Source organism: Diplotaxodon limnothrissa, linkage group LG7, assembly GCF_057381915.1.
Source record: "Diplotaxodon limnothrissa isolate DT_005_m linkage group LG7, D_limnothrissa_male_GT1.1, whole genome shotgun sequence".
Lineage (NCBI taxonomy): Eukaryota > Metazoa > Chordata > Actinopteri > Cichliformes > Cichlidae > Diplotaxodon > Diplotaxodon limnothrissa.
In genome coordinates this window covers 18,888,175-18,914,972 of record NC_140602.1, presented here as the reverse complement: position 1 = coordinate 18,914,972, position 26,798 = coordinate 18,888,175, and the positions used below count along the sequence as shown (strand labels likewise).

The 26,798-nt window shown below is 44.1% G+C and overlaps 1 protein-coding gene across 1 annotated transcript in view; it reads left to right on the top strand.

Moving 5' to 3' along the window:
• The window catches only part of plxnb2b (plexin b2b), a 157,411-nt gene that overhangs the window by 109,517 nt on the left and 21,096 nt on the right, over positions 1–26,798 (top strand). Inside the window, exons 16-20 of the mRNA XM_085359387.1 lie at positions 11,079–11,184; positions 11,865–12,001; positions 12,459–12,641; positions 18,084–18,177; positions 20,948–21,145. Of these exons, the coding sequence (XP_085215513.1) occupies positions 11,079–11,184; positions 11,865–12,001; positions 12,459–12,641; positions 18,084–18,177; positions 20,948–21,145 (718 nt within the window). The remainder of the gene's footprint in view (positions 1–11,078; positions 11,185–11,864; positions 12,002–12,458; positions 12,642–18,083; positions 18,178–20,947; positions 21,146–26,798) is intronic.

Below are 26,798 nucleotides of genomic sequence, written 5' to 3'. Positions count from 1 at the left end.
CCTGATAATAAAGAAAAGTTGACGATCTGTAACAGGTCTGACTCTAAAGTCTTTGAGACCTTTTTGAAAAAACTTGTTGGCAGGACATCTAAACAGCAGGAGGAGGAGTTCAGTTGACCTAAGATGTCCTCCAGGTCTTTGCTGTTAATAGGTTGAAACTGTTTCATGGTGTTTAAACAGTTTTTTGGTGGACACAGTACATATCCTGGATCTGCTGTTGATGTACCAATTGCTTGTCTAATTTTTTGGATTTTTTCTGTGAAGAATTTGGCAAAGTCATTGCAGGCCATGGTCGAATGAAGTTCAGCTGCCACTGACACAGGAGGGTTTGTTAGCCTGTCAACTGTAGAAAATAAGACCCGAGCATTATGGCTGTTTTTAGTGATGATGTCAGAGAAGTAGGACCTCCTTGCATTCCTCAGTTGTAAATTATAATTGTGAAGTTTCTCTTTATAAATGTCATAATGAACCTGGAGGTTTGTTTTTCTCCATCTGCGCTCAGCTTTCCTACACTCTCTTTTTTTCATTTTTCACCAGTGTGGAGTTTCTCCATGGAGACTTTTTCCTTCCAGTGGAGACTTTTTCCTTCCTTAGGGGGATATCTGTGTGTGCAGGTGACTATTACTGTGCATAATTATTAGGCAACTTAACAAAAAACAAATATATACCCATGTCAATTATTTATTTTTACCAGTGAAACCAATATAACATCTCCACATTCACAAATATACATTTCTGACATTCAAAAACAAAACAAAAACAAATCAGCGACCAATATAGCCACCTTTCTTTGCAAGGACACTCAAAAGCCTGCCATCCATGGATTCTGTCAGTGTTTTGATCTGTTCACCATCAACATTGCGTGCAGCAGCAACCACAGCCTCCCAGACACTGTTCAGAGAGGTGTACTGTTTTCCCTCCTTGTAAATCTCACATTTGATGATGGACCACAGGTTCTCAATGGGTTCAGATCAGGTGAACAAGGTGGCCATGTCATTAGTTTTTCTTCTTTTATACCCTTGCTTGCCAGCCACGCTGTGGAGTACTTGGACGCGTGTGATGGAGCATTGTCCTGCATGAAAATCATGTTTTTCTTGAAGGATGCAGACTTCTTCCTGTACCACTGCTTGAAGAAGGTGTCTTCCAGGAACTGGCAGTAGGACTGGGAGTTGAGCTTGACTCCATCCTCAACCCGAAAAGGCCCCACAAGCTCATCTTTGATGATACCAGCCCAAACCAGTACTCCACCTCCACCCACCTTGCTGGCGTCTGAGTCGGACTGGAGCTCTCTGCCCTTTACCAATCCAGCCACGGGCCCATCCATCTGGCCCATCAAGACTCACTCTCATTACATCAGTCCATAAAACCTTAGAAAAATCAGTCTTGAGATATTTCTTGGCCCAGTCTTGACGTTTCAGCTTGTGTCTTGTTCAGTGGTGGTCGTCTTTCAGCCTTTCTTACCTTGGCCATGTCTCTGAGTATTGCACACCTTGTGCTTTTGGGCACTCCAGTGATGTTGCAGCTCTGAAATATGGCCAAACTGGTGGCAAGTGGCATCTTGGCAGCTGCACGCTTGACTTTTCTCAGTTCATGGGCAGTTATTTTGCGCCTTGGTTTTTCCACACGCTTCTTGCGACCCTGTTGACTATTTTGAATGAAACGCTTGATTGTTCGATGATCACGCTTCAGAAGCTTTGCAATTTTGTGACTGCTGCATCCCTCTGCAAGATATCTCACTATTTTTGACTTTTCTGTGCCTGTCAAGTCCTTCTTTTGACCCATTTTGCCAAAGGAAAGGACGTTGCCTAATAATTATGCACACCTGATATAGGGTGTTGATGTCATTAGACCACACCCCTTCTCATTACAGAGATGCACATCACCTAATATGCTTAATTGGTAGTAGGCTTTCGAGCCTATACAGCTTGGAGTAAGACAACATGCATGAAGAGGATGAAGTGGACAAAATACTCACTTGCCTAATAATTCTGCACTCCCTGTAAGTACTGTATATGTCAGTGATTTGATAGTGTCACACACAACTTCTTCTGGTGGTCTATTCATGCTTCAGGCACTACCTCATCCTTCTACCTCAGGTGTTAAATGGACTGAGCGCTGTGAAAAACATTGAATGAACTTTAGGTCAAGTCAAGCAAACTGTACTTCAATAACAGCTGTGTTTAAAAAGTGCTCACTTCATACAAATGGTCTATAAAAGAGAAAACGGCCACATCATTGCCCCACAGCCGCTGGCCAGAACTGTTGACACCTGGCAGGATGGAGCCACATTTATGACAAAATCTTGCCCCACCATCTGCATGATGAGACATAAAATAGGATTTATGAGACCAGATGGAAGTGTTTCTCCCTTAAATCATCCACTCTTGGTGCTAAATGCCTCTGTGCTCCTGCTGTTCCTCATTTGCCTAAAATCTGGGCAGAGTTTGCATTGTGTTATTTCACTCTTTCACATCTTAGTTGGAGCTGCTGGTTGTTTGGTCATGACCTTCCTGTTGGAGGCGTGCTATGAATGATGACCATTTCATCAGCTCTGCATTTTCCCTCAGAACTGTTTATCACATGGTTTCTGTTAAACTCCAGACATTGACATTCATAAAAGAAAATCCCTACAGGGACAGAAGCAGAGAAACTGTCTGAAGAAATCACGCTACACTCATAGCTGCTTAGTCAAACAAATAATTAAACAGTTGAACCTGAATGTGAACAAACAAAAACAACTGACTGCAGTTTTTTAACTGTTGCCTTATCTACTAAACTAAAACAAGAGTTTTAGTTGTTAACTATGTCAGTGATGGTCTAAAGATTACAAAATCAGACTTCTCCAGTGTTTCCAGTTTGTTCTCTTAAATGGCAAATCCAGGTTCAATAGTTGTGTAGGGTGGACACCCTGTCTAAATGATGAGACCTAAAAGGCACATACAGCTGACTGTCATCTGCATAGACATGATAAGAAATGTCAGTAAAAGATTGGACGATGCCAAAGAAAGGAAATAATATAATATGAACCCTGTGGACCTGGACTGAACCCTGTGGAACCCCACACATGAACCTGCTCATCCTAATAGAGAAAATCCTGTCTGATAAGAAGGAGGAAAACCAACACAGCACCAGAAATATAACCCAAAACCTAGAACCTATTAAGTAAAATGTTATGGTCAATGGTATCAAAGGTTACACTTAGATGAAGTAAAATGATTACAGAACAAACCCCTGCAGCAGAATCCACTGAAAAGACCTTTATGGATAAAGATAGGGGTCCAGTGGTGTGCTGCTTTTGAAAGCCAGACTGAAAAGGGTCAAAAATCTGTCATTTGCATAGTAAAGATTTGAACTGGCTTTCTAAAATCATTTTAATCATTCAAAATTACCAATAGAGCTGGCATCAAAATTGGACTTATTCTGTAAAGAAGTTACAACAGCATGTTTAAAGTAGGATTACCTCAATGAGCTATTAATGAAGCAATGATGGACCAATGCTTGTGAGAGTCCCAGACAGGACAGAAGGAGGAACTAACTGTATGGTCACCATGAGCATGATGAGGGTTTCATCTTGCCTTTTACTGCAGTCAAGTCATGTAGTCAAGAAGTAAATGATTCAGGACACCGAGCACCATTGTTACAGGCGGAGGAACCCGAGGAGCTTTTGAAGTTCAGGACCATCATCTTATTTACAAAATGACTGAAAAAACAATCACAATCAGAAAGTAACAGAACATGCAAAGGTGCTGTTGACGGTTTCAAATAATACCCTTGGATTATTCTATTACAGTTTATTATTAAAATAAGAGGATCTAGCTTTTTTATTGCCTTATTATAAAAGTGAAGAAATTCTCTGAAATATTTACCATGGACCACCCAACCCATGGACTTCCACAGCTACTCTGCTTTTTAAAAGGAATGTCCAAGGCCACAAGTTCAGAGTTATTACCAGTTTTGTAAGGAGTGACCCGACTGAGAATGGCAAGGTAGTGTTCATTAATGGTGGCAGCAAGGAGCTCAACATTATTATCAGAAGAATTAGAAAAATTTAAAAAAGAAGAAAACTTGAAAATAACAGAATCATCAATGAAGCTCCTGCGCTTAACACAAACTTTGAAAAAACAAGTACGAGTTACAAGAAAACAAATGAATTTATTAGGGGTGCAACGATACACAAAATTCACGGTTCGGTTCGGTTCGATACTTTGGTGTCACGGTTCGATATTTTTTCGATACAAAAAAATGTTCATGCCTTTTTAATTTGTCATTTATTAAAATTATAAATATATATTTTAACTCAAAAGTACAGTTTTTAAATTTAATGTTGCTGAAACAAAAGTAATTTAAAAAATAAATATATCTCAGGGCTCTCAAAATTTCAAAATCCCTGGTAGCCCTTCGGGCAGGGACTCTTCAGTTTTTGGTAGCCCAAAATAAATGTAAGTGGCCCGAATAAAAAAGAGAGCAATTTTTTGATTGATGTTTTGTTTCCTGTTTTGTTTCCTTTACAATATTATACATTAAAGTATAATATTGTAAAGGAAACAAAACATTAATCAAAAAATTGTTGAAAAACAAATTACAACATTGTATAAAAATTACAATCATCAACTCAAATACTTGGTTCTAATTGAACAGAAATTTCTATGAACTTGTAAGAACTGTGTAGGACATGAATCAGTCTGTGTCAGATCCTGAATTTGAAATTTCCACTGAAGTCACGGGTAAGAGGCATGTGGAACCAAGATCGAGGCCATTTGCTTTTTGAAGTTTGCAAAGACTGCTAAATTTTGCCAGTGGTAGTTCACTCTTTGCAACATAGTACGCTGTTCTAAACAGATTTTTCAGGTTTATTTTTAGTATGTTATTTGCAATTGGTGTTTGTTCTGGGAAAGATATTGCAGACTGAGCAATAATGCATTTCTTGCATTTCTAATGGGGGCCTTTCTTAAAATGACTGGTCCCAGTAACAAAGGCGCTTGTCGACTCAGAAATCGAGAGAAAACCAACAACACACCCGGCAGAACATTATGTTATTTACACGGGTGCACATAAGTGGTCCGCATGTGCGCATTCGCTGTCAAAATAAAAGACGCGCACCAGATAAGAAGTTGCAACGCGCGTTTGCGTCCATATAAAAAGCACTGTTTTTGTCCGCTAGAGTGGGATTTTCACGGCACATTCCGCACCACATCTCTGTGCGTTCATCATTTGTTTGAAACCAGCTCACCTCCTGCAACCACTTTTCCGAGAATACGCGCTTCTTTTGTGGTTCGGACTCCTGACATTTCTTTGGAGGTAGAGGAACACTAAAGTAATTGCTTAAAGGAGCTTCTTCGACATCTTTAAGAGTTTTAAACAAATGTCTGTCCTCCTCCAGAAAATCTTATGTATGCAAGCACGCGTTGCAACTTCATACCTTGTGCGCGTTTTTTTTGTTTTTTTGACAGCGAATGCGCACCTGCGGACCACTTATGTGCAGCCCCGGTTATAGCTCGTCATATTGCAGCCACAGAAATTCTTTTGTCCAAGAAACCATAAAGCTGCACTTTCTTTTTGCCTTATAGTCTGATTTGTCATAACTTTTCCGTTTTGTGGTAAGCTTTTCTTTGGCTGTCACTTCTTCACCCTGACCTGTCTTATTTGGCTCAGCAGAACTAAAATATATATCCTGCTGCTTTTACACACATAACGGTCAGCAATTCTCTGCGTGATCAACCTCTCACATGTTTAAGCTTGCTGCGGGAGATTTCACTTGTCATGTTTGCATAGTAAGCTAACGATTGATAAGATGATGTCAGAGGAATTGGTGCGCAAATTATCATCACTCATCAATCAGTGCTGTCGCTCTCTATACACAGTTCGTGCGATTGCAAAGTGAAAGCAAAAAACAAGCGCAAATTCAAACGCGATTTCAATATGTCACATATTGACAGTGGCTCACCGATGCCAATGACATAATTACCCAGCTACATTTCCGAAAGAATGCAAAAGCATTGACATATATTTTTCCTTCCTACAATAGCCCGACGGGCAGGGCAGAGATAGATTTTGGTAGCCCGACTGGAAAAATCGCTAGCCCCGGGACCTCGGGCTAGCGATTTTGCAAGCCCTGTATCTGATTGAGGAATCACTCATCTTTGGAAAAGAGAGTTTATTACAGAGAAATGGCTCTTTCCAAAATAAAAGCTATACTATACGCTTCTTCTGGGCTATATTCTCAGCAGCATATTGTAGCGGGTCAGGGCTGTTCGGGGTTCTGTTTGTACAGTTATGTTTTGTTTATGTTGCCATAGTGACGGGTGACGCCCTCTCGCTGCGACGTTGTGTCCTTCCGGGGTCAGAGGGCGCCCTGTGTGTTGGTGTTGTTGTTGTTGTTGCTGTGCGGTTGCTGCGCTGAGCAGTTAGCTAGCGGCAGTGTTCTTCTGCAGATGTCAATAAACGGCTGTGCTCCCTGGCTAGCTCACGGGAAGCAAGACCAAACGACACTTCCGTCTCCTCGTTGTCTGAGCTCGCCACATTGGTGTCAGAAGTGGGATGATGGTGGCACCCCATGTTCTGACCCGAGTGACTTTTCCCCCGCCGGGGCCCGTTCTTCGTACCTCGCTAAGTAAGTTAGCTGGATTTGATTGTTGACGATTTCGCGTGATCTTGGATCGTTCGGTTCCCCGAAGCTCATCCGGGACTTGCTGTCATAGCAACAGAGCCGTAAGCGTAAACCTGCTCGGGAGCAAGTTTACTTTATGTAAACAGGATTAGATCGCGGCCATGCAGGTATGTCCGCTTCATTTATACGAAAGCAACAGCGATATTCCACCACTGTTTCACCATAAATAAATAACATCAATGTAACCAAAGATAATGCAGCACTTGATCCTTTTATTGATTTCACACAGATACATACAGGTCATTTCCTAAAAAAGGGAAATGTACTATTAACATTCTATTACATGTATGTGATTATTACAGATGTAAGTCATATTTCAGAGTAGTAATAGTAAATTACTTCGTGTAAGCAAGATGAGAGACCACGGCTATAAAAGCGAAGGTGGATTTGGGAAGCCTGTCGCAGCCATGTCCTGTCCGTTTACGCGAGCAACCCATTGCGGAAGGTGCAAGATTGATAAGGAGAGTCCTCAGAATCCAGCGTATATTGCGGGACAGACAGGATCCTTTAGCTCAGCGCGACAGTGTGCTCATAGAGAGATATCGATTTTCCCGTGAGGATATTATTTACTTAACCAACTTGTTGACGAGGGGGTGCAGGACCACCACCTGTCTTTTTTTGCTCTGCCCTTTTCTTGGTTGCTGTTATGAACAAACAAACAGATTATTTCAGGGTTTCTTTGCAAGAGACTAAAAGCAATATAAGTGATAAATATTACCATTCTGTAGCATATTCTCATATTTCACTTCAAATCAAATCAAATCAAATCAAATCACTTTTATTGTCACATCACATGTGCAGGCACACTGGCACAGCACATGCGAGTGAAATTCTTGTGTGCGAGCCCCACAAGCAACAGAGATGTGCAAACACAACAACACAAACGAGCAAAATACAAGAATGGCCAACCTGAAACTAATAAATATATGTACAATATATAATAGTGTATGCATTTCTGGATGTGTATACTAAATATTTTCCTACGTGTGTGTGTGTGTGTGTATACACATTTTTACAAATTAAATAGTAAAAAAAAAAATAATAATAATAATAAAATATATAAAATATACAGAGTTGAATATGTGCAAAACAAGTGGCACTTTTACTTGTTCCCATGTTCTAGTGGGTCCTGTTGTGGCTCTAATGTGAAAGGGGATATAATATAACATGATATAATATAATGTAATATAATATTGGATAATATAGTGTGATATGATAAATCTACCCTACCGCCTACTGGTGTTGGCCAGAGGGGCCGATGGCGCGATATGGCAGCCTGGCTTCTGTCAGTCTGCCCCAGGGCAGCTGTGGCTACAACCGTAGCTGCCTCCACCAGTGTGTGAATGTGAGAGTGAATGAATAGTGGCATTGTCATGCGCTTTGGGTGCCTTGAAAAGCGCTATATAAATCAACTCCATTATTATTATTATTATTATTAATATTATTATTAAATTACTTACGAGTTTAATTTGTCAGCAACTTTCTGCCAGCCCTCTCTCCTTGCTTTTGCAGCCTTTGCAGTGTTCCCTTGCGTTTTAATTAAACTCTGAAACTCCTGAAATCCCTCACTCAAGAGTTCTTGCTCTGCTGCCGAAAAATACCGAGCGCGCTCCTTCGACATTTTCGCCGACCAATCAGAGGGTTGCCGATCAATGTTTCTACTATCGATGCGTAGCCCCTTTTACGACACCCAGTGATCTCACATTACTTCATCCAGCTGTACTAATCGTCAACAGCAGGTGTGTTCGGAGAACCGGATTAGCGAGCTCACGGTTAGCGCGATGATTTGGTCTTGGATGTGTCATTTGATCTTGGATGTAGTAAGCGACGTACGAAGAACGGGCCCCCGGTCGTGACCGGCCGGTGCGCCAAAAGAAGGCACCTGGACATTTGCAGGACTTTGTGTGGGGTAATGGGGTCGTCGGGGACGACTGACCCCTTAGGTGGGGGCTATGTAGCGGGTCAGCGCTGTTCGGGGTTCTGTTTGTACAGTAATGTTTTGTTTATGTTGCCATAGTGACGGGTGACGCCTTCTCGCTGCGACGGTGTGTCCTTCCGGGGTCAGAGGGCGCTCTGTGTGTTGTTGTTGCTGTGCGGTTGCCACGCTGAGCAGTTAGCTAGCGCAGTGTTCTTCTGCAGATGTCAATAAACGGCTGTGCTCCCTGTCTAGCTCACGGGAAGCAAGACCAAACGATACCTCCGTCTCCTCCTTGTCTGAGCTCGCCACAATATTAAACATATCAGGTCCCCATAAGGAGAATCATGTGCTAACGGCTGTCTAAATGACTCGGGTAAAGTTTGTAGCATGCATGCTTGTTGTTTTTGTCTGCTTCCACTTGTCTTTGCACTAGGATGATGTCGGCGTAAATGTGCAGTCATATTCCTTGTGTTCCCACTAGTGCTGTCAGCGTTAATCTCGTTGAAATGACGTTAACGCCACAACACGGCAAATCTCCGTTAACGAGCTACCCCTGCATGGGGCTAGACGGCCAACATGTTAACGAGCTAACTGAGCTAACACACTAGTTCCCACCCATGTAATTGAGCATTGCGTGGCACATCCAACATACTGTTTTACTTTAGTCCATGACGCGCTTACCTTCAGGGTCATACATCACATGAAAATGTCTGTGAAGGTTCTCAGTCATCCAGGTCATCGTAGTCAAAGGAGCTTGCAAAGAAAAGCGTCTGGACTTCTTTCCAAGACAAGATTCCAAGACACAAGAAGTGGAATCCTTCACTGCGCACATTAACGCTGTGGATAAGAACATCAAGTTCACCAGGGAAGACACAAAGGACAACTGTCTGCCTTTCCTGGACTGCGCTGTGCACATTGAAGAGAACGGCAAACTCAACATCGAAGTTTACCGGAAGCCCACACACACGGACCAGTACCTCCTCTTTGACTCCCATCACCCTTTGGAACACAAACTTGGAGTAATCAGGACCCTACACCACCGGGCAGAACATGTTCCCTCTAAGCCTGAAGGGAAAAAGAAGGAACACACACATGTAAAGGAAGCACTCAAAACGTGCGGCTATCCTAAATGGGCGTTCTTAAAGTCAGCAAAGAGGCACAGAAAAGAAGATCAGACACCAGCGAGGGAGGACAGACGCAACAACATTGTCATCCCCTATGTAGCCGGCGTATCAGAGAAACTCAGGAGAGTTTTCTCCAAGCATGACATCCCAGTGTATTTCAGACCCAGCAACACGCTCAGACAGAAACTGGTTCACCCGAAAGACAAAACGCCAAAACACAAACTTAACAATGTGGTGTATGCTATACAGTGCAGCGAGGAATGCTCAGACCTCTACATTGGAGAGACCAAACAGCCACTTCACAAGCGCATGGCACAACACAGAAGAGCCACCTCCACAGGACAAGACTCAGCAGTCCATCTGCATCTTAAGGATAAAGGACGCTCTTTCGAGGATGCCAATGTTCACATTTTGGACAGAGAGGACAGATGGTTTGAAAGAGGAGTGAAAGAAGCCATCTATGTCCACTGTGAGCGACCATCTTTGAACAGAGGCGGGGGTTTACGACACCAACTCTCTGCCATCTATAATCCAGTTTTGAGATCCCTTCCCAGACGCCTTAACGCCCACTCACATCCTGGGCCATCTGACCTCAGGAATTCGCATGATAAGGTGGGGCCAGGTTTCACAATGAACACACCCGAAACTCTGGCTGATTGGGACCCACGCCCAGTTTCCCACCTTGGCTCAGGCGATTAGAGGATCATCAGGGGGTCCTTTTGTCCCTCTGTGGGGGGTCCCTCCCACTAGGTTTATATCTGGGACTCTCCACCATTTGACCTTAGAACTGAAGAAGCTTCTCGGATGAGAGGTGAAACGTCTTCAAGCAACTTAAAGAAGTCCAGACGCTTTTCTTTGCAAGCTCCTTTGATCACATGAAAACCAAAATAATTCCAAACGCCAGATCTGAATGAGGGTGGGGGAGGTTCAATTTGCCATGTTGCAAGGAGAGCTTAACTTCTGTCTCGCTAGCTTGCCCTGCGCTCTTCCTTCTGACGATGCTGTCTGTGTCAGTGGATCTGCGCTCGACAGTGCAGCCTAGGCGGAGTAGTCGAACGCAGATTCACTGAGCGCTCAACACAGACAGCATCGTCAGAAGAAAAGTTGATAAAATAAATTACAAATTTTGTATTGTTCGATACATATGCGTACCGAACCGAAAGCGTAAAATTCTGTTTCTCACTACAAAAAAAGTCATTTTAAAAATATGACTTGTTAGCAGTAGAGTGGACATTACCATCATAAAACAGTTGAAACTTGCCTTAATATGTAAATAGTAAATAATTCTTTACCCAGTTTTGAGTTTCCAGGTCAAGTCCCAGCATTTATTTTTGTTTATTTATTAATTTATTTTTTCTGTTCTGATCAGAGTTGTGTGTGAGATTGGACCTGCTGATAAAGCTGACTGGGGACAGGTTGAGATCGAGGTGAATGGAGGGAAGAGAGGAACCTCCTCTGTTTCCTTCACCTACAGGGTAAATGCATATACACACAAACACACTCACAAACACACACATACACTGTCCTCAGCTGCACGTCCTCTGTTGAGTTGTACAACTTTTTATTGAGAAATTAAACTCATCCAAAAGCTTTCAGCTGATTTTGTTGTTTTATGGACTGTTTTATGTTTTCCATTTATTAGCTCCAGAGAAACTCTTATCAAAACATACCAAGGGCATGACAGTTAAGAAGACTGACCAAACATGCTAAATGTAACAGTAAATTAGGCACCTAGATGCACATTGCTGTGGTAATTTACTGTACAGTAAGTCAAAATGTGCAGGCATTCCTCTTTAACCAGATGCTGTGCAGCCGTTCCCTTTGTCACTTTAATACTCTAAGAGGCTACAGCGTAGCTATTTAACTGGCTTTTCATATCTCTGGCTCTGCTAAAGCTTCCCCACAGGGGAGTGCTCCTCCTAACTGTTTGCTCAGCAAATTGAGGCAGATGTGGTGCTTGTGGGAGTTTGTGTGTCTGAATGTTTCTGAAAGAGTGGGTCGGGTTAGATCAGGCTGAGAAGCAATGTTTCTGACATGGAGCTGTATCTGTGTGTGTTATTCTAGTGTGTGCCAGCATCTGCCAGTAGTTAGTGTGTACTTGAAATATGAGTGTGTATTAAGGTGGTATTTGGTGACACCCTCTCCCCTTCATTAGGACCCGATGCCTGAGGAGGTGATGCCAAATAGAGGTCCTAAAGCAGGGGGAACCCTCATTACAATCTCTGGACTATTTCTGAATGCTGGCAGTAAGGAAGATGTCCAGGTTACCATCGGAGGGGTGAACTGCAGTGTGTAAGGATTTCTTTTTTTCAATAATTCTCATTCAGACCAAACCTTTTCAATTCAGCCTCTTTAGTTAATAGAGCTACTTGTTATTCAGACATTTAATTCTATGCAAATTCTGCTTTGCGCACATTTTGAAGTCCATAAATTGATTTTTTTTTTATATATATGTGTATATTCTTGAAGCAAAAAATTGAATTGACCTAAACTTTAGTGTCACAATGAGGAGGGAGTTTTTTCTCTTACAATTTTCCTGTACTGTTGTGACCACCAGTGCTCTGTCAAAACCGATTCGCGGTGACATTTTAGGCAGAGGTAACGGAAAAATAACGAGCAAGAGAAGCAGCAAAGACAGATTTTAACAAGCTGTCAGCCTGCTGCCATGTTGGCTTCCACTGCACAGTGACCTTGTGCCACCCCCACTCCTTCAGCCAGCGAGTACTGAGCTATGTCCTTGTCTTGGCAGGGAGCACTTTGGAGAAAATATCACCTGCAGGACAGGAGAATACCGCGTGGATAAAGTGCCCTCTGACCCTCTCGACGTCGTAATGAAGTATGGAAAGAGAACCACAAAAAGCATCCCGGCTAGCTTTCGGTTTGTTGAAAACCCCACTGTGCAGGATCACCAGCCCAAAGCAAGCTTTGTCTGGTCAGTTTAACACAGCAGTATGCAGTCATGGTGTTTGTGACATTCACTCTATCTGTTTGTTACATGTTGTATTTTTACCTTTTTTTTTTTTTTTTTTTTTTTTTTTGCTGAAGGGAGTTCCAAGGATCTACTTTTCATATTCACTCTGAAGTATCTGAAATATCTACCTAATAAGACCAATATGACCAAGTACTAAATGCATTCTGTACATACATATGGTCTTACTGAGTAGGTATGATCAAAAATTCATAGTTGGATAAGAAACTCTCCCTCTCTGACTTGACTAACTCTGTTATTTTGCGAGTCCAAATTTCCCCAACCTGTAAACCTCAGAAGTGTGAAAATGCCATTCTGATTACTGTCTTGATGGCCAAAAATAAGAGAATAAGACACAGGCTGACTTTTACTTTTGAATATGTGCTGTTGGCGACTTTCAAGCCTTTGAGTCGCCGAGCAGCTGAATAGGGGAATAATGTTGACGCGCCCGCTGTTTAAAACGTTAGTCAAAGTTCCAAGTTAAAACTCCTTTATTTGTTATCAAATCCTTAAAATCCGTAGAAAAACAGTGATCAAAAACATTCCAAGCTTGAGCGGTCAGCAAAAGTCGACTTCCCCCATCACCCACTCATTCACAAAATTTCCCTCGGGCCGTGAACAGGTGATATAGCAATCACTATTACAGACACCACGTGACCCAAAGCTACGCCTATCCATAACATTCCGGCCCCTAATTATTACATTTTTACAGTAATAATTACACATCCAACACCACAACTCACAACACACACTTCATCATATCACAGACACCCAGTGAGACAACATAACATACTCAAAAAGTCCACCAAAGTTATTTTCTCATGTCTTCTCTTCTGTCTGCACATGGTCAGTCAGTCATAGGCCAGAGGTTACCAGCACTTAGCCTAAATATAGTCAGTCTGTAATGTACATCTCATAACATTAAAGTCAATTCAAAGTTAGTTATGTCACACTGTGTCAAAATGTCATAATCATGGGTCAGAAGTCTCCTGAAGAAGGCATATCTTTGTGATGGGTCTGCACACATGGCTGGTTGGGGTCTTAATCCAGACCTGACGCACAAGCCCCTTTTCATCTGGTACAGCTCCGGTGACTCTCCCAATGATCCAGGAACCACGAGGTGCAGAATCATCCACTATAAGGACCACATCTCCGGGAACGAAGTTGCGTTTAATCCTTCCCCATTTCTGGCGCTCTAATTCTGTGACTGGGACTCTCTTTGCATATCCTCTAGATATAAGATCTGTCATGAAGGCAGTGTAGTCTTTGTGAAAGTCTTTATCTCTGATGAACCTTTTCTTCAAACCTAAGGCTCGTTGCTCAATTGCACGGTTGTCAGGCATTCTTATGTCTCGGTCTTTTAGTGGCAGGGCAATGCTGTAGTGCCAATCCCCCAAAGTCACCGTCTTGCTGGCCAATTCCAGGAACTTCAAGTCTTCCTTTGACAGCCCCATCTGTTCATCATTGCTGCTCTCAGGAAAATCCATCTTGAACTGCTGTTTCCATAGCTTGTCCAGTATGACAGCAGAAACTCTGTTGGCGGTAACTGTTGCCAAACATCCTGGCCTTCCACAGCATTCTCGATTAAGTGGCCCATTCACAGTCCAGCCGAGCACAGTCCTAATGGCAAAGGGTCCATCACCTACACTCCGGATGACCTCCAAAGGTTCTAGAGCTCTGGGCATATTCATGCCAATCAAAAGCTCAACATTGGCCTTAATTTCTGGCAAATGAACGTGCTTCAAATGTGGCCAGTCATCCAGGTCCTGTTGATTTGGGATGTTACCAGTATCCACAGGCATTTTATGCTGAGTGAAGAGGTTAGGCATATCACAGTACATGTCACTGTCCAATCCAGCAACTTCAAGTTCAGGTACAATGAAACTGTCCACCACTTTCTCCTGTCCCATGGTGCGCAGGAGAATCTTTGTCTTCCTCCCAGCAATATTCAGCTTGTCCATAAGACCCACTGTACAAAAGGATGCTGAACTCCCATGGTCCAGAAAGGCATACGTTTCCACTATTCTTTGACCTCTCTTTGATTTTACTTTAACTGGCACAATGGCAAGCTTACAGTCCTGTTCACCGGCCCCAGTAAGACCACTAGTCTGGATCGTAACAGGAATGTTATCTGCCTCATTATTAGGTTTGACTTCATTCTTCTCTTTGTGGTGGATATGGAGTATACTTGCATGTCGGAGGCCACAGATTTTACATGAAAGGCGTTTTCTGCATTCTTTGCTTATGTGCCCAGTACACAAACAGCCAAAACAAATGCGGTTCTTTTTAAGAAAAGAAATCTTCTCATCATGAGGTTTCTTATCAAGCAGAGCACATGACTCCAGTGTGTGTCCGCCTTTGCAGAAAAAACAAGCCTTCACAGTGCTGTGACGATCTTGAGCCTCTATCTGATTCTGTCTCTTGACGTCAGAGACTGTTGTGGCGAAGCTACTTCCTTTAGCTTTTAGATGTGGAGAACATTTCCCTCCATTGCTGCCCTTGGCTGCTAGATGTGTTGCTGGAACGTCACATAGATTTCCAAAGATGGGATCTGTTACAATTTTAACTTGACGCTCAAGGAAGGAAACAATGTCAATGAATGCGGCTCTGCGATGTTGCCTCTCCTGAATGTCATATGCTACTGTTCGCCATTTGTCTTTTAACTTATATGGCAGCCTTCTAATCACAGCAAGCATATTGGCAGGTGTATTTAATTCAGAGAGATCATCAATCTCTTCCATTGCATTGCAGCATCCACGTAAGAACAAACAATATGCCTGAAGAGCTTTTCCATCTTCCGATCTAATCAGTGGCCATGAGTGAACTTTGTTCAAATAGGCAGATGCAATCACATGTCCATTCCCAAAGTGCTCATACAGCAGAGTCTTTGCCTTTACATATCCAGCACTTCCAGACATATGTTGGCAGCTTTTAACAAGTTCATTGGGCTGCCCCTTGGTGTACTGTGCAAGATAATGCAGGCAGTCACCAGCATCGCCAGTCTTTGCTTCTATGACCTGTTCAAACGAGCGCATAAAGGCCTGAAAATGTAAAGGGTCACCATCAAAGGTTTGAATCTCCCTTTTGGGCAGTGAAGAAAGACTTTGCTGATGGACCAACATACAAGATAATTCATTTTGTTTTTCCATAATGGACAACAGATTTTCATTGGCTACTGGAAGAGCAGCTTGTAGCTTAGGCAAAGGTGGAATTGATCCAAAAGCATCAGAAGGCCCCATAAAAGCTGGTGCAGGCCTTTCCCTTTTGATATTCTGTTGCACTGTTTTTACTTGAAGCTCTGCATTCCCAGTGATTGCATTTCCTTTTGTAAGCGTCTGAGGAACAAAAGTCTCTGCATCCGCATTAAGAATTTCAAGGCTGTTTCCCTTTGTTTTAAAATATGATTCCATTCCATTAGATTTCCGTGAAGCGACGCTCCGCATAGCGGATCCAGTTCTCAGCACGTTCACCTTTGCAACAGTTGCAGCTATATCTGCTTCAAGCTGAAGTTGTTCTTTCTTTCTCCTCAATTGTTCCTCTTGTTCTTCAAGAGAGTGTTTTTCTTTCAGCATATGTTGACGTGCGAGCAAGGCGGCCATTTCAGCTTCTGCCCTGAGACATGCAGATGAAGTAGATGATACTCTTGAGCTTGACCTACTGCCTTGATTTGACACACTGTCGGATGGCAACACGTCATCATTAACATCATTCTGAGGATTAAGAGATAATTGTGGTTCTTTTCCAGTGTGCTCTCGAACCTCCACTTCTCCTCCCAGGGAAGTTTCCTGTGACTGTGCCTTGTCAGATGATGGCCTCCCTGAATGTTTATCAGTTTCAGAAAGCCATATGTTAACATCCTCCATAAACCCTTTATTGTATTTAGAGATGCTTGAGAACCATGTATTTTGTTTATCTTTCTCATCAAATGAGATTAGAGAAAGTAAAGATTCATGCAATGCACTGGCATCCTTAAACAGGTGTGTTAACTCATCAAACTGTTTTTTGACTTGTGAATGATTTTTATCATCTTTCATTAGCTCTTTAAGAGACATAATAACACTTTTCATTTTGTTTACATGCCTTTTCCGATCTGTTTGGATGGTTTCAATTTTGTTTGCAAGAGCTTTCTCAGTGAGGGAAGTTATTCTTTTATCCTTTTCAGTTTTTCCAACAACAGATGCAGCCTGTGATCCACTCATTTTAAGCATTCAACATAAGCAGCATGCCAAAATCCAAAACAAAGGCAACAGCAATTCCTTCAAACTCAGTTGAACGCCTGCAGAGCCACAACTCACACACACCAAATCCAACAGCAAACGTAGCGGTGGGCGTGTCACAAAAACATCTTCGTATGGTCAGAATCCAAACTGCGTTCAAACAAACAATACGCAGCACAAAAACACAGTTTACATACCACCGTCGTCTTCTCCTTATCTGTCGGTCTAGCCGCTTTTACGGGTGTAGTGGCGGCGGTGTGTGGGCTCGCATCGGCGTTTATTCAGCGCTGATTGCGGGACGGTCCATTGCCGTCGCACATTTTGCTGACAAATGTTGGCGACTTTCAAGCCTTTGAGTCGCCGAGCAGCTGAATAGGGGAATAATGTTGACGCGCCCGCTGTTTAAAACGTTAGTCAAAGTTCCAAGTTAAAACTCCTTTATTTGTTATCAAATCCTTAAAATCCGTAGAAAAACAGTGATCAAAAACATTCCAAGCTTGAGCGGTCAGCAAAAGTCGACTTCCCCCATCACCCACTCATTCACAAAATTTCCCTCGGGCCGTGAACAGGTGATATAGCAATCACTATTACAGACACCACGTGACCCAAAGCTACGCCTATCCATAACATGTGCTTTAAAATAAAAAGAAAAAAGCTTCTAAGTTGACATTAGTGACACAGGCAAATAGGATTGTTCTGTATGTAGAAAACTGAACACTTAGAAACTTACCTGCCTTGTTCTTTGCCCTGCAGATTTCTGTCTGAAGCTTTGGGAAACCTTAATAATGTCATTAAACTTCTTGTGTTTAAAACTAGGATCTAGGATTTTTTCCTCCAAGAGTTGCTGAGTGTGCGTGCGTGCATTTAATAGTGATTGGCTGAAACTGGCTGAACCATTGCTGCTTTTGGTGTTGTAACAAACTGCTTGATAATTGCTGAAAATTGATGCATTTGATGGTTCCCTTGCTTTTTCTGCTGCAATTCTGACACACGATTAGGTACACTGACTAAAACAACAGACGACAGTTTGTTTTCATCTCCAGTGAAAATTACCCCAGGTGCATTTTAAGAACTGTCTGTCGTCCTGTGAGCTTGTGCTCTCGTCTTTGTTTGGCTGGGAATACATTTGATTAATATGTATTTTCCTGTGTTTTTGGTGTGAATAGATATGTTTGTTTGTGTGTTTTAGTGGAGGGAGGAACATTGTGGTAACCGGCTCCGGATTTGACATAATCCAGACTGCAATCGTGAAGGTCCAGGGAGGCAACTGGTCGGCTTCAGAGGTTCCTGTTCATTTTCCGTATCTTCATCTGAGTCAATGCACTGATGCATCTCTGACAGTCATTATCTTAGATCTTCTTACCCTTTCTCCTAAATGTTGCTTTTTCTCCCATGTTTTCCCTCTCTCACAGTACCACCACTCTTCAATTCCCCCATTTCTCATGAACCCCAACTCTAGTTTTGATTCATTCAAACTCTGTGAAGCATTGCAATTAAACGAACACACAACAATAAACAAAACACACATGTCCACTCCTCCTTGCTGCCACTGATCAGTGAGATTTTATAATACTTCATGTCACTTCCTGAGCCATAAATCCCTAAAACCTGTAGGATTGCAGATATTACCACCAATGTTTCACCCTCACCCAGAATGTAACTATGGCCCTCGTCCAGCTCAATCAGGTAGGACTGACTGTGCCAGGGAACTTTAAGGACCTGCACACAGCTTGCCACCGTCTGCCCTCCAGTGTACTGGGCAGTCTTAAGAAGTAGCAGTTTTGTTCATTTAATTTAAAGGAAATGATTTTAAACCAGAATCAGGGTTACTGAAGATTATGTGCCTGTTTCACTCTTCACGATTTTACTCCCGTCCCAGCGAAGTCCCCTGGCCCAAATATGAGGACCCATTATGGCTGCTGACATATATTTAAAAACATGTAGATTTCTAGGTCAAGTTGCTGACCTGAACTTTATTTATTGTGTGTGGTTTTATTCTCTGTAAAGACCAACTAGTTCTTATTTTGGATTTTAAACTTCCTGTGAGTCCTTGAGTCTGTGCAGCATATGTTTGTAGTTACAACCTAGATGGATTTTTATAGACTTCTAAATCGCAGTTGATTGGACCGCAGAAAATCCTACTAAATAGTTGCTTCGAAATGTTTACTTATACCAAATGTGACTGTTGCTTCCATTAGGTGTGCAACAAAAAATAACGTTTTAATGGATGGATCATGTTAAAGTTCCAGCACATACCTATGGTACAGTATTGTTTGTGCTGTTGGCAAAGTGATGTACCTAATCACACTGAGAAAAGTTCCTTTAAAAGGGGGTTGGTAGAACTTGTTTATCTAGAAGATAAATATGGGACTGATTTAATGTTTATATACAGCAAAATGCATTTATGTGTATGTATGATTATGGGACCTCCATTGTCTAAAAAACAAAAGTGTGCTACAGTCAGCCAGACACCTTCCCACAATGTTAAATGTGTAGTGAAAGATTGGTATGGATTTATATTTGTTCCATCAAATAGAAATCTATATAATGTTAATAACATTCAAAAGTTATTTTGAAGACTGGACAAATTCACATACCTTCAGATCTCATTGTTTCAGGTACATTAATGCAGTGATTTATTCAACATTAAATTTTTGATACAGTCTCTAAATAGAGTAAACTATTTTTGTGGGTCCCCTGGAGTTCTTTACTTTTCCTCTACTATATAAATGTAATTGTAGTTCAGGTCAGGTGGTTGCCAGGCAATGTAATGTTGTCATAATAGATGCCATAATAGTCAAATTAAGTGGATGCAAATTAGATGCTACTGCTGTCAAATGAAAATGATACAATGCTTTTATGAAGTTTTATATTTGCATATATGCAAAAAGTTGGTCATTTGCAGTTTGATTGTAGGTGGCTGCTAGGCAACATAATGTTGTCAAATCTAATCCAGATAACATGTAGCTGTGTGCCACATGTGGATGCTGAATCCTGATTGTGTAGGAGGAGTATACGGACAGATTTGGCATGTTATAGTAGTGAGTGTAAATATACATTCAAAATGCCTTCAAATGGGCAATTTGCAAGATTTTTAAAAGGTGAAGGGGAGAATTTGAAGAAATTCTGGTTTTGATATTATGCCAGAGACTTCTGTGACGTGCTTCTTCTTTCAGCTGCTCACAATAAGCATTAGAGAACCCGGTCCCTGCGGAAAGGTGTGAGTGTGTCTAAAATTGGTAGTTTTACACGTATTTCTATTGTATTCTACTTCTAAACCAATTTTAGCCCTGTGTGAATCACTATTTAAAAGACAAAATATTTCAGAAAAAATAACAAATATCAAATTAACACCTTTTATTAACTTAATTATTAGCCTTATTTTCTGAAGTTTGGCACTTGAATTTACAATGACACCCTGATTACAGTCCAGATGTTTCCTAACCACCTATTGACATGTTTAGAAAGAGGGTGAGTCCCAATCACAGGATATTGTACATTGTTACACTGCACACTAGATACCAAAACATAGGAATTACCGGTACTATTATGTCTGAAAACTTAAAATGTGTGTTCTCAGTCTTTCTGTTATGTGTTAATAATGACATTTTGACGCCTTTGCTTTGTTCTGTTGGAAAACTTTACCTACTTGTAGAACCGTGGAGTTTAGCTGTCATGCACGTAGTGTCGAAACAATGAGAGTGACAGAAATATCACCATCAGTCCAGTTAATCACAAACAAGCATAGAAAGGCAGTGGAGGAGTGACTCAGTGTGAGTTATGATTCATCAGAGGCCTCATTCTATGATTGAAGATTGAGATTTTAATAGAATGACTGAAAAGACGCACATCATTTTACCTTCCCCATTGTACCAAAACAAGCTTTTTCTTCCCCCCCACAGTCTATTACCATGTATTATATTCACTCCAGTAACGCCCAGTGTTTGCATTATTATTTTTAGTGCTGCTCCATATTTTCCATGCTGTAATTTCCTGCATTTTTTGTCATGCTTGTATTTGTAAAACGCTTTACTGTCCTTCTATCCAACTCAGCTTGCCCATGAGAAGAACGACACAGTCATCCAGTTTCAGTCTCCAACAGTAAACGGCTCCTTAAACCAGCACTTGAAAACAGTCATCAAGCTGGACAACTGGGAGAAGGAGCTGAAGCCCTTTCACTACCACCCTAACCCCAGCTTCAATAATCTACAAAACAAGATCATCACTGCGAACAGCATGATTATCGTTACTGTGAGTACAACCACGAGGTCACTCTAATGCAGTTGCAGTACTATGTTTTCCCTTTTTTCCCTGAAGAGTCGGTGTCTGCTGTGTGTTCTAATTAAGACAAACTGTCTTATTATCTGACTTGAGGATAAAAATGGAAAAGATGCTGAGTTGCATTTGCTGCACATTTGTCATTTGAGCTCAGTGAACGCTTTGGCTTGGAAGCAAAAAAGATTTTTTTTTAAAAATGTTCATTTTATGATATAATAAACACGCTTTTAGTGTAATGCTGTAAAACTGTTTTATGACAAACACTGCAGGGTCACAAAAAGATTAACACCAGAAAACGCACGTGCAAGTGTTTACACAAAAAGTAGTTTCGTAACACTTATCTGAAATCATGCAGTGTTTTTTGGGCAGGGGCCCCAATTAAACAAAGCTTTGTTCTCTTTCATAGCATTCGTTTCGTGTCTCACTATGGGAACGCCTCCTGCGTGACCTCATCAGAAGCTCAAATACCATTACGCCAGCCCTTACAGGCTGGCTAGGTGACGCCCATGTCAGGAGGGGCCAGTGCCTCCCTATATAATAGGCTGACATAGCGTCAGATGTCATTCAAAAACCTCTTCTCGCTTCTCACAGAAGCCTGTAGACAACTGTGCTATTGGGTGCTAAAGCTAAACTGTCCACAGATTCGAGTGAACAACTCGGTCGCCGGGCGCTTTGTTCCCAGCTTTCAGTTGTCCACTAGCATACAAGCAGTAGCAATACTGTTCTGTGGCTAGTGCGGGTGCCAAGTAGCAATACTTTCACCCAGGGAAGTAGCAATACTTTCCGAAAGCGAAGTAGCAACACTCTGCTAATAAAGGTACCCCTAGCTTCACCATCAGGTAGCAATACCCTTCGACGCTAGCGGTTTTACACATTAGGTAGCAATACCTGTAGAAAAGTAGCAACACTTTTCACCCCACGCTAGCGAGGAATAGCAATATTCTCCGCACTCAGTGTCAGTCTCGCTAACGTGCGCAACCCTCTAGCTAACCATGGCTACGACGGCCAACGAAGTTGCAAAACTTTGTCCTTGCGGCAAGAAGATTTCTGCCTGGGATACACACCCCGTGTGTGCGGCATGCCTGGGCTTATCTCACGCTCAGGCTGCCCTGACACCTGCACACGACTGTATCCACTGCGCGGCTGTCCCACGCAAACTACTCCGCCGCAGGCTAGCTCGCCGGGCTAACCTGTCGGGCGGCGACCCTTTGCTGTGTGAGGCTGCTGCGGCGCAAGGAGAAACTGAGATGCCCGATGATTTGGCCGCAACGCCAGGGCCGAGCTGGGCAGAGGCAGACCCTCAGCCCATCGCGACCGCTTTCCCGTCGCTGGAGGCACACGGAGATCGTGTGTTTTTCCGCGATGCTGAAGTCACCTGGGGAGGAGATGCTAACGAGGAGGACGATTCCACCTCCTTGGCTAGCATCAGCTGGGCTGCAAAGCCCTCGGCTACCGGCGAGGTTGAAAAACCGACACCGCCGTCTCCCCTGGATCTCGACATGCAGGACATGTGCAAGCGCGCAGCCGCTAGGCTCAACATCCTGTGGCCCGCCATACAAACAGAGGTTGTAAAGTCTCGTTTTGACGGTAAGAAATTGCCGAAGGCGAAAAAGACGGGGAAGCATGTGTTGCCTGTTTTTCCTGAGCTACTCGATGAGATAGCGGTGACGTGGAAAGCAAAACCTTACAGCGAGAAACACCCCATCAAGGGGAGCTCCCTGCTGGATTGTGAGGGGATGGAGTCTATCGGCCTCCGCCGGATGCCACAAGTGGAGCCGTTGGTGGCGAGCCATCTTCACCCGAAGACGTCTCTGTCCTCATCGGCCCCATCTCTCCCCTCCAAAACAGACCGCTTCCTGTCTAGCCTTACAGATAAGTGCTACAAGGCAGCGGCTCTGTCAGTAAGAGCCCACAACGCCTCTTCTATGCTAATGGCTTACCAAGCTGAGCTAGAAGAGGACATGACAGCTAACACAGATACCACAGTGTGGGATGAAATCTGCGTTATAACTGACCACGTCCTCCGCCTCCACAAGGTAGCCATACAGGCTACTGGGAGAGCCATGGGCCTCATGGTTCTTCAGGAGCGAGCACGCTGGCTCGGGCTCACCAACCTGACGACTAAGGAAAAAGAGGAACTCCTCGACACCCCTGTCGTCCCTCACGGTCTCTTCGGTGCGGCTGTTACATCCATGCAGAAGAGATGTGAGGAGAAAAAGAGAGATAGAATAGAATAGCCTTTATTGTCATTGTACAGAGTACAACGAAATTGGAGTGCCACTCCCTTGGTGCAAGTTTCAATAATAAATATAAATGTAAAATATAAAAAGTACAAAAAAAACAATCGTAAGTACTCAAACAATAGTATGTACAATATATACAGGATAGCAGCATTAATATAATGACAGTATGAATAGCAGCATAATATAATGACAGTGACGGTATGGAATAGGTTCAATTGTTTTTGTGCTTATTTACTACGGTGATAGCTCTGGGAAAGAAGCTATCCCTGAATCTGTTTGTCCTGGTTTTATGTGACCTGTACCGTCGGCCTGACGGTAATAGTTCAAACAGTTGGTTGCTGGGGTGAGAGTGGTCCTTGATGATATTGCCAGCTCTGCTGAGGTACCGAGAGTTTGCAGTGACCTCCAGGCTGGGCAGAGAGCAGCCAGTGATCTTCTGGGCTGTGTTGATGACCCTCTGCAGTACTTTCCTGTCTGCAGCTGAGCACCCTGCATACCATGTTGTTATGCCGTACGTTAGGATGCTCTCTATGGTGGCTCTGTAAAATGTCACCAGCAGCCTCTCCTCCAGGTTGTTCCTCCTGAGCACTCTCAGAAAGTGGAGACGCTGCTGGGCCTTTTTAACCACCGCTGTAGTATTTGCAGTCCAGGAGAGGTCATCAGATATCTGCACGCCCAGAAACCTCATGGAGTGTACCCTCTCCACACAGCTCCCGTGAATGTAAAGTGGGGCCGGGTCTGCTCTGCCCTTCCTGAAGTCCAAGATAAGTTCTTTAGTTTTCGTGGTGTTCAGTTGGAGGTTGTTAACTGAACACCACTCAGTCAGTCTGTTGACCTCATCTCTGTAGTCCGACTCCTCCCCCCTTGAGATGAGTCCAACCACTGTGGTGTCATCCGCGAACTTTATGATGGTGTTTGAGAGATGGGTAGGGGAGCAGTCGGATGTGTAGAGCGTAAACAGGAGGGGACTCAAAACACATCCTTGTGGAGACCCGGTGCTGAGTGTGATGGTGCTGGACCGGTGGGGGCCGAGTCTGACAGACTGTGGTCTATTTGTCAGGAAGTCCTTGATCCAGAGGCAGATGGGGGTGGAGAGTCCCAGGTGAGACAGTTTCTGGACCAGGATCTCCGGGATGATATTATTGAATGCTGAGCTGAAGTCCAGAAAGAGCATTCTCACATAGCTTCCTCGGTGCTCCAGGTGACTCAGCGCAGTGTGGAGCGCTATGGTGATAGCGTCCTCGGTGGAACGATTTTTCCTGTAGGCAAATTGGTGGGGGTCCAGAGTGGGAGGCAGACCGGCCCTGATGTGCTGACAGACCAGTCTCTCAAAGCACTTCATCACTACAGGCGTAAGTGCAACAGGCCTGTAGTCATTTGGGCTGGCCACAGCTGTCTTCTTGGCGATGGGGATGATGATGGAGGTTTTGAGGCAGGGCGGGACGGTGTTTGATGACAAGGAAAGGTTGAAGATTTTAGTGAAGACTCCGGTCAGTTCGTCAGCACATGCTCTGAGAACCTTTCCATGTATTCCATCAGGACCTGCCGCCTTCCTGGGATTCACAGATGATGAGGCTCTGAAACTCTGCCTGCCGAGGAGGGCCCAGCACGCCACCCCAGCAGCGCCGCGCCAGTCATTCGCGCAGGCAGCGTCTCGCCCGGTCCCCGCTTTCAGGATTCCCAAAGTGCCTAAGACGCAGGCAGCCCCCCAGGCTGCCAGGGCCACTAAGAATCCATGGACTCGGAAGCAGTCTCCCCAGGCCAGACCTCAAGCGGCCCCTCCTCCTCCCCCCGCTGCCGCGATCGTGAGGAGGAAGAAGCGGCCGGCCTGACAGCCTCTCCTCTAGGCGGGAGCGAACCCAGTTTCCCCCCTTCATGGGCCGCCCTGCCGCCTCCCAGCTCCGTTCCAGAGCAAGTTCAACGGGACATGTTCCACACGAGCACTTCCCTCATGCATTCTGTATTAAAAAAGCCCCGACACGCGCATCCAGGCAATTTGCCGAGGGCGCTGTCGAGTGTTGCAAAACACATGAGAAAATCAAACATGCTGAAAAACGGAGCACCGTCTGCCATAACGCCGCCCGTGGAGACTCACGTTTCCACGGCTGCGATGATGCAGATGAGCCCGTCACCTCGCTCGCCTGTGACAGAGGTGACGGGACGCCGAAATGGCGTGTGTTTCGCGCTGCGACCACAAGGGGGCGCCAAAACGCCATATTCGGTGGAGTGGCCAGTGAGCGCTCTGTCTCTCCACATGAAGAGCTGGGCCACCTGCACTCAGTCAGCATGGGTGCTGAGGACATTGAAAAAGGGCTACAGGCTGCAATTCAGTGTCGCTCCACCACAATTCAAAGAAATTGTTTACTCTCGTGCTCCGGGCGAGTCTGCCAGTTTTCTCCTGGAGGAAATTTCCACCTTGAGAGACAAAGGAGCTATAAGAGTTGTCCCTCCCGAGGAAATGCACAGCGGATTTTATTCAAGGTATTTCCTTGTGCCAAAGAAAGGGGGGAGGGGGATGAGAGCCATTCTGGATCTCCGTGCCCTGAACCGGCATTTGAGGACATACAAGTTCAGGATGTTGACGCATGCCTCGCTGCTACGGTTTGTACGAGCGGGCGACTGGTTCACATCAATCGACCTGAGGGATGCTTATTTCCACATCCCCATATATCCCCCACACCGAAAGTATCTGAGATTTGCTTTCCAGGGGATGGCATACGAGTTTGTAGTCCTGCCTTTTGGTCTCTCACTGAGCCCAAGGGTGTTTGTGAAATGCACCGAGGCAGCAGTGGCCCCGCTCAGGAAAAAGGGCATTCGGGTGGCCACGTACATCGACGATTGGCTGGTGGCAGCCCCAACCCGCCAGGGAGCGACTTGTCACACAAATGCTCTCATACACCATCTGGAGAGTTTGGGTTTCCAGATAAACGTGGAAAAGAGCACATTGACGCCAACTCAATGCATTACTTTCATAGGGCTCAGCCTAGACTCCCTTCGGGTGAGGGCTTTTCTGTCCCCGGAGAGAACTGCGGCCATACAGTCATCCCTTGCACTTTTTCGCAGAGGCAACACAGTGACCCTCAAACAGTGCCAGAGGCTGCTCGGTCTGATGGCTTCTTCTCTAGTGGCGATAACACTGGGACGCCTGCACATGAGAGGCTTTCAGCGCTGGGTGGGCTCGTGGGGACTGGACCCTCACCGAGATGGCCACCGTCGCGTGAGAGTCTCTGCAGACTGTTCACTCGCTCTCCGCGAGTGGAAGAGGCCAGGTTTCTTGTCTCAGGGCGTTGCCATGGGGGCAGTTTCAGCCAGGAAGGTGATTTCCACAGATGCCTCTCTTTCCGGCTGGGGGGCCACCCACGAGGGCAGAACAGTGAATGGGG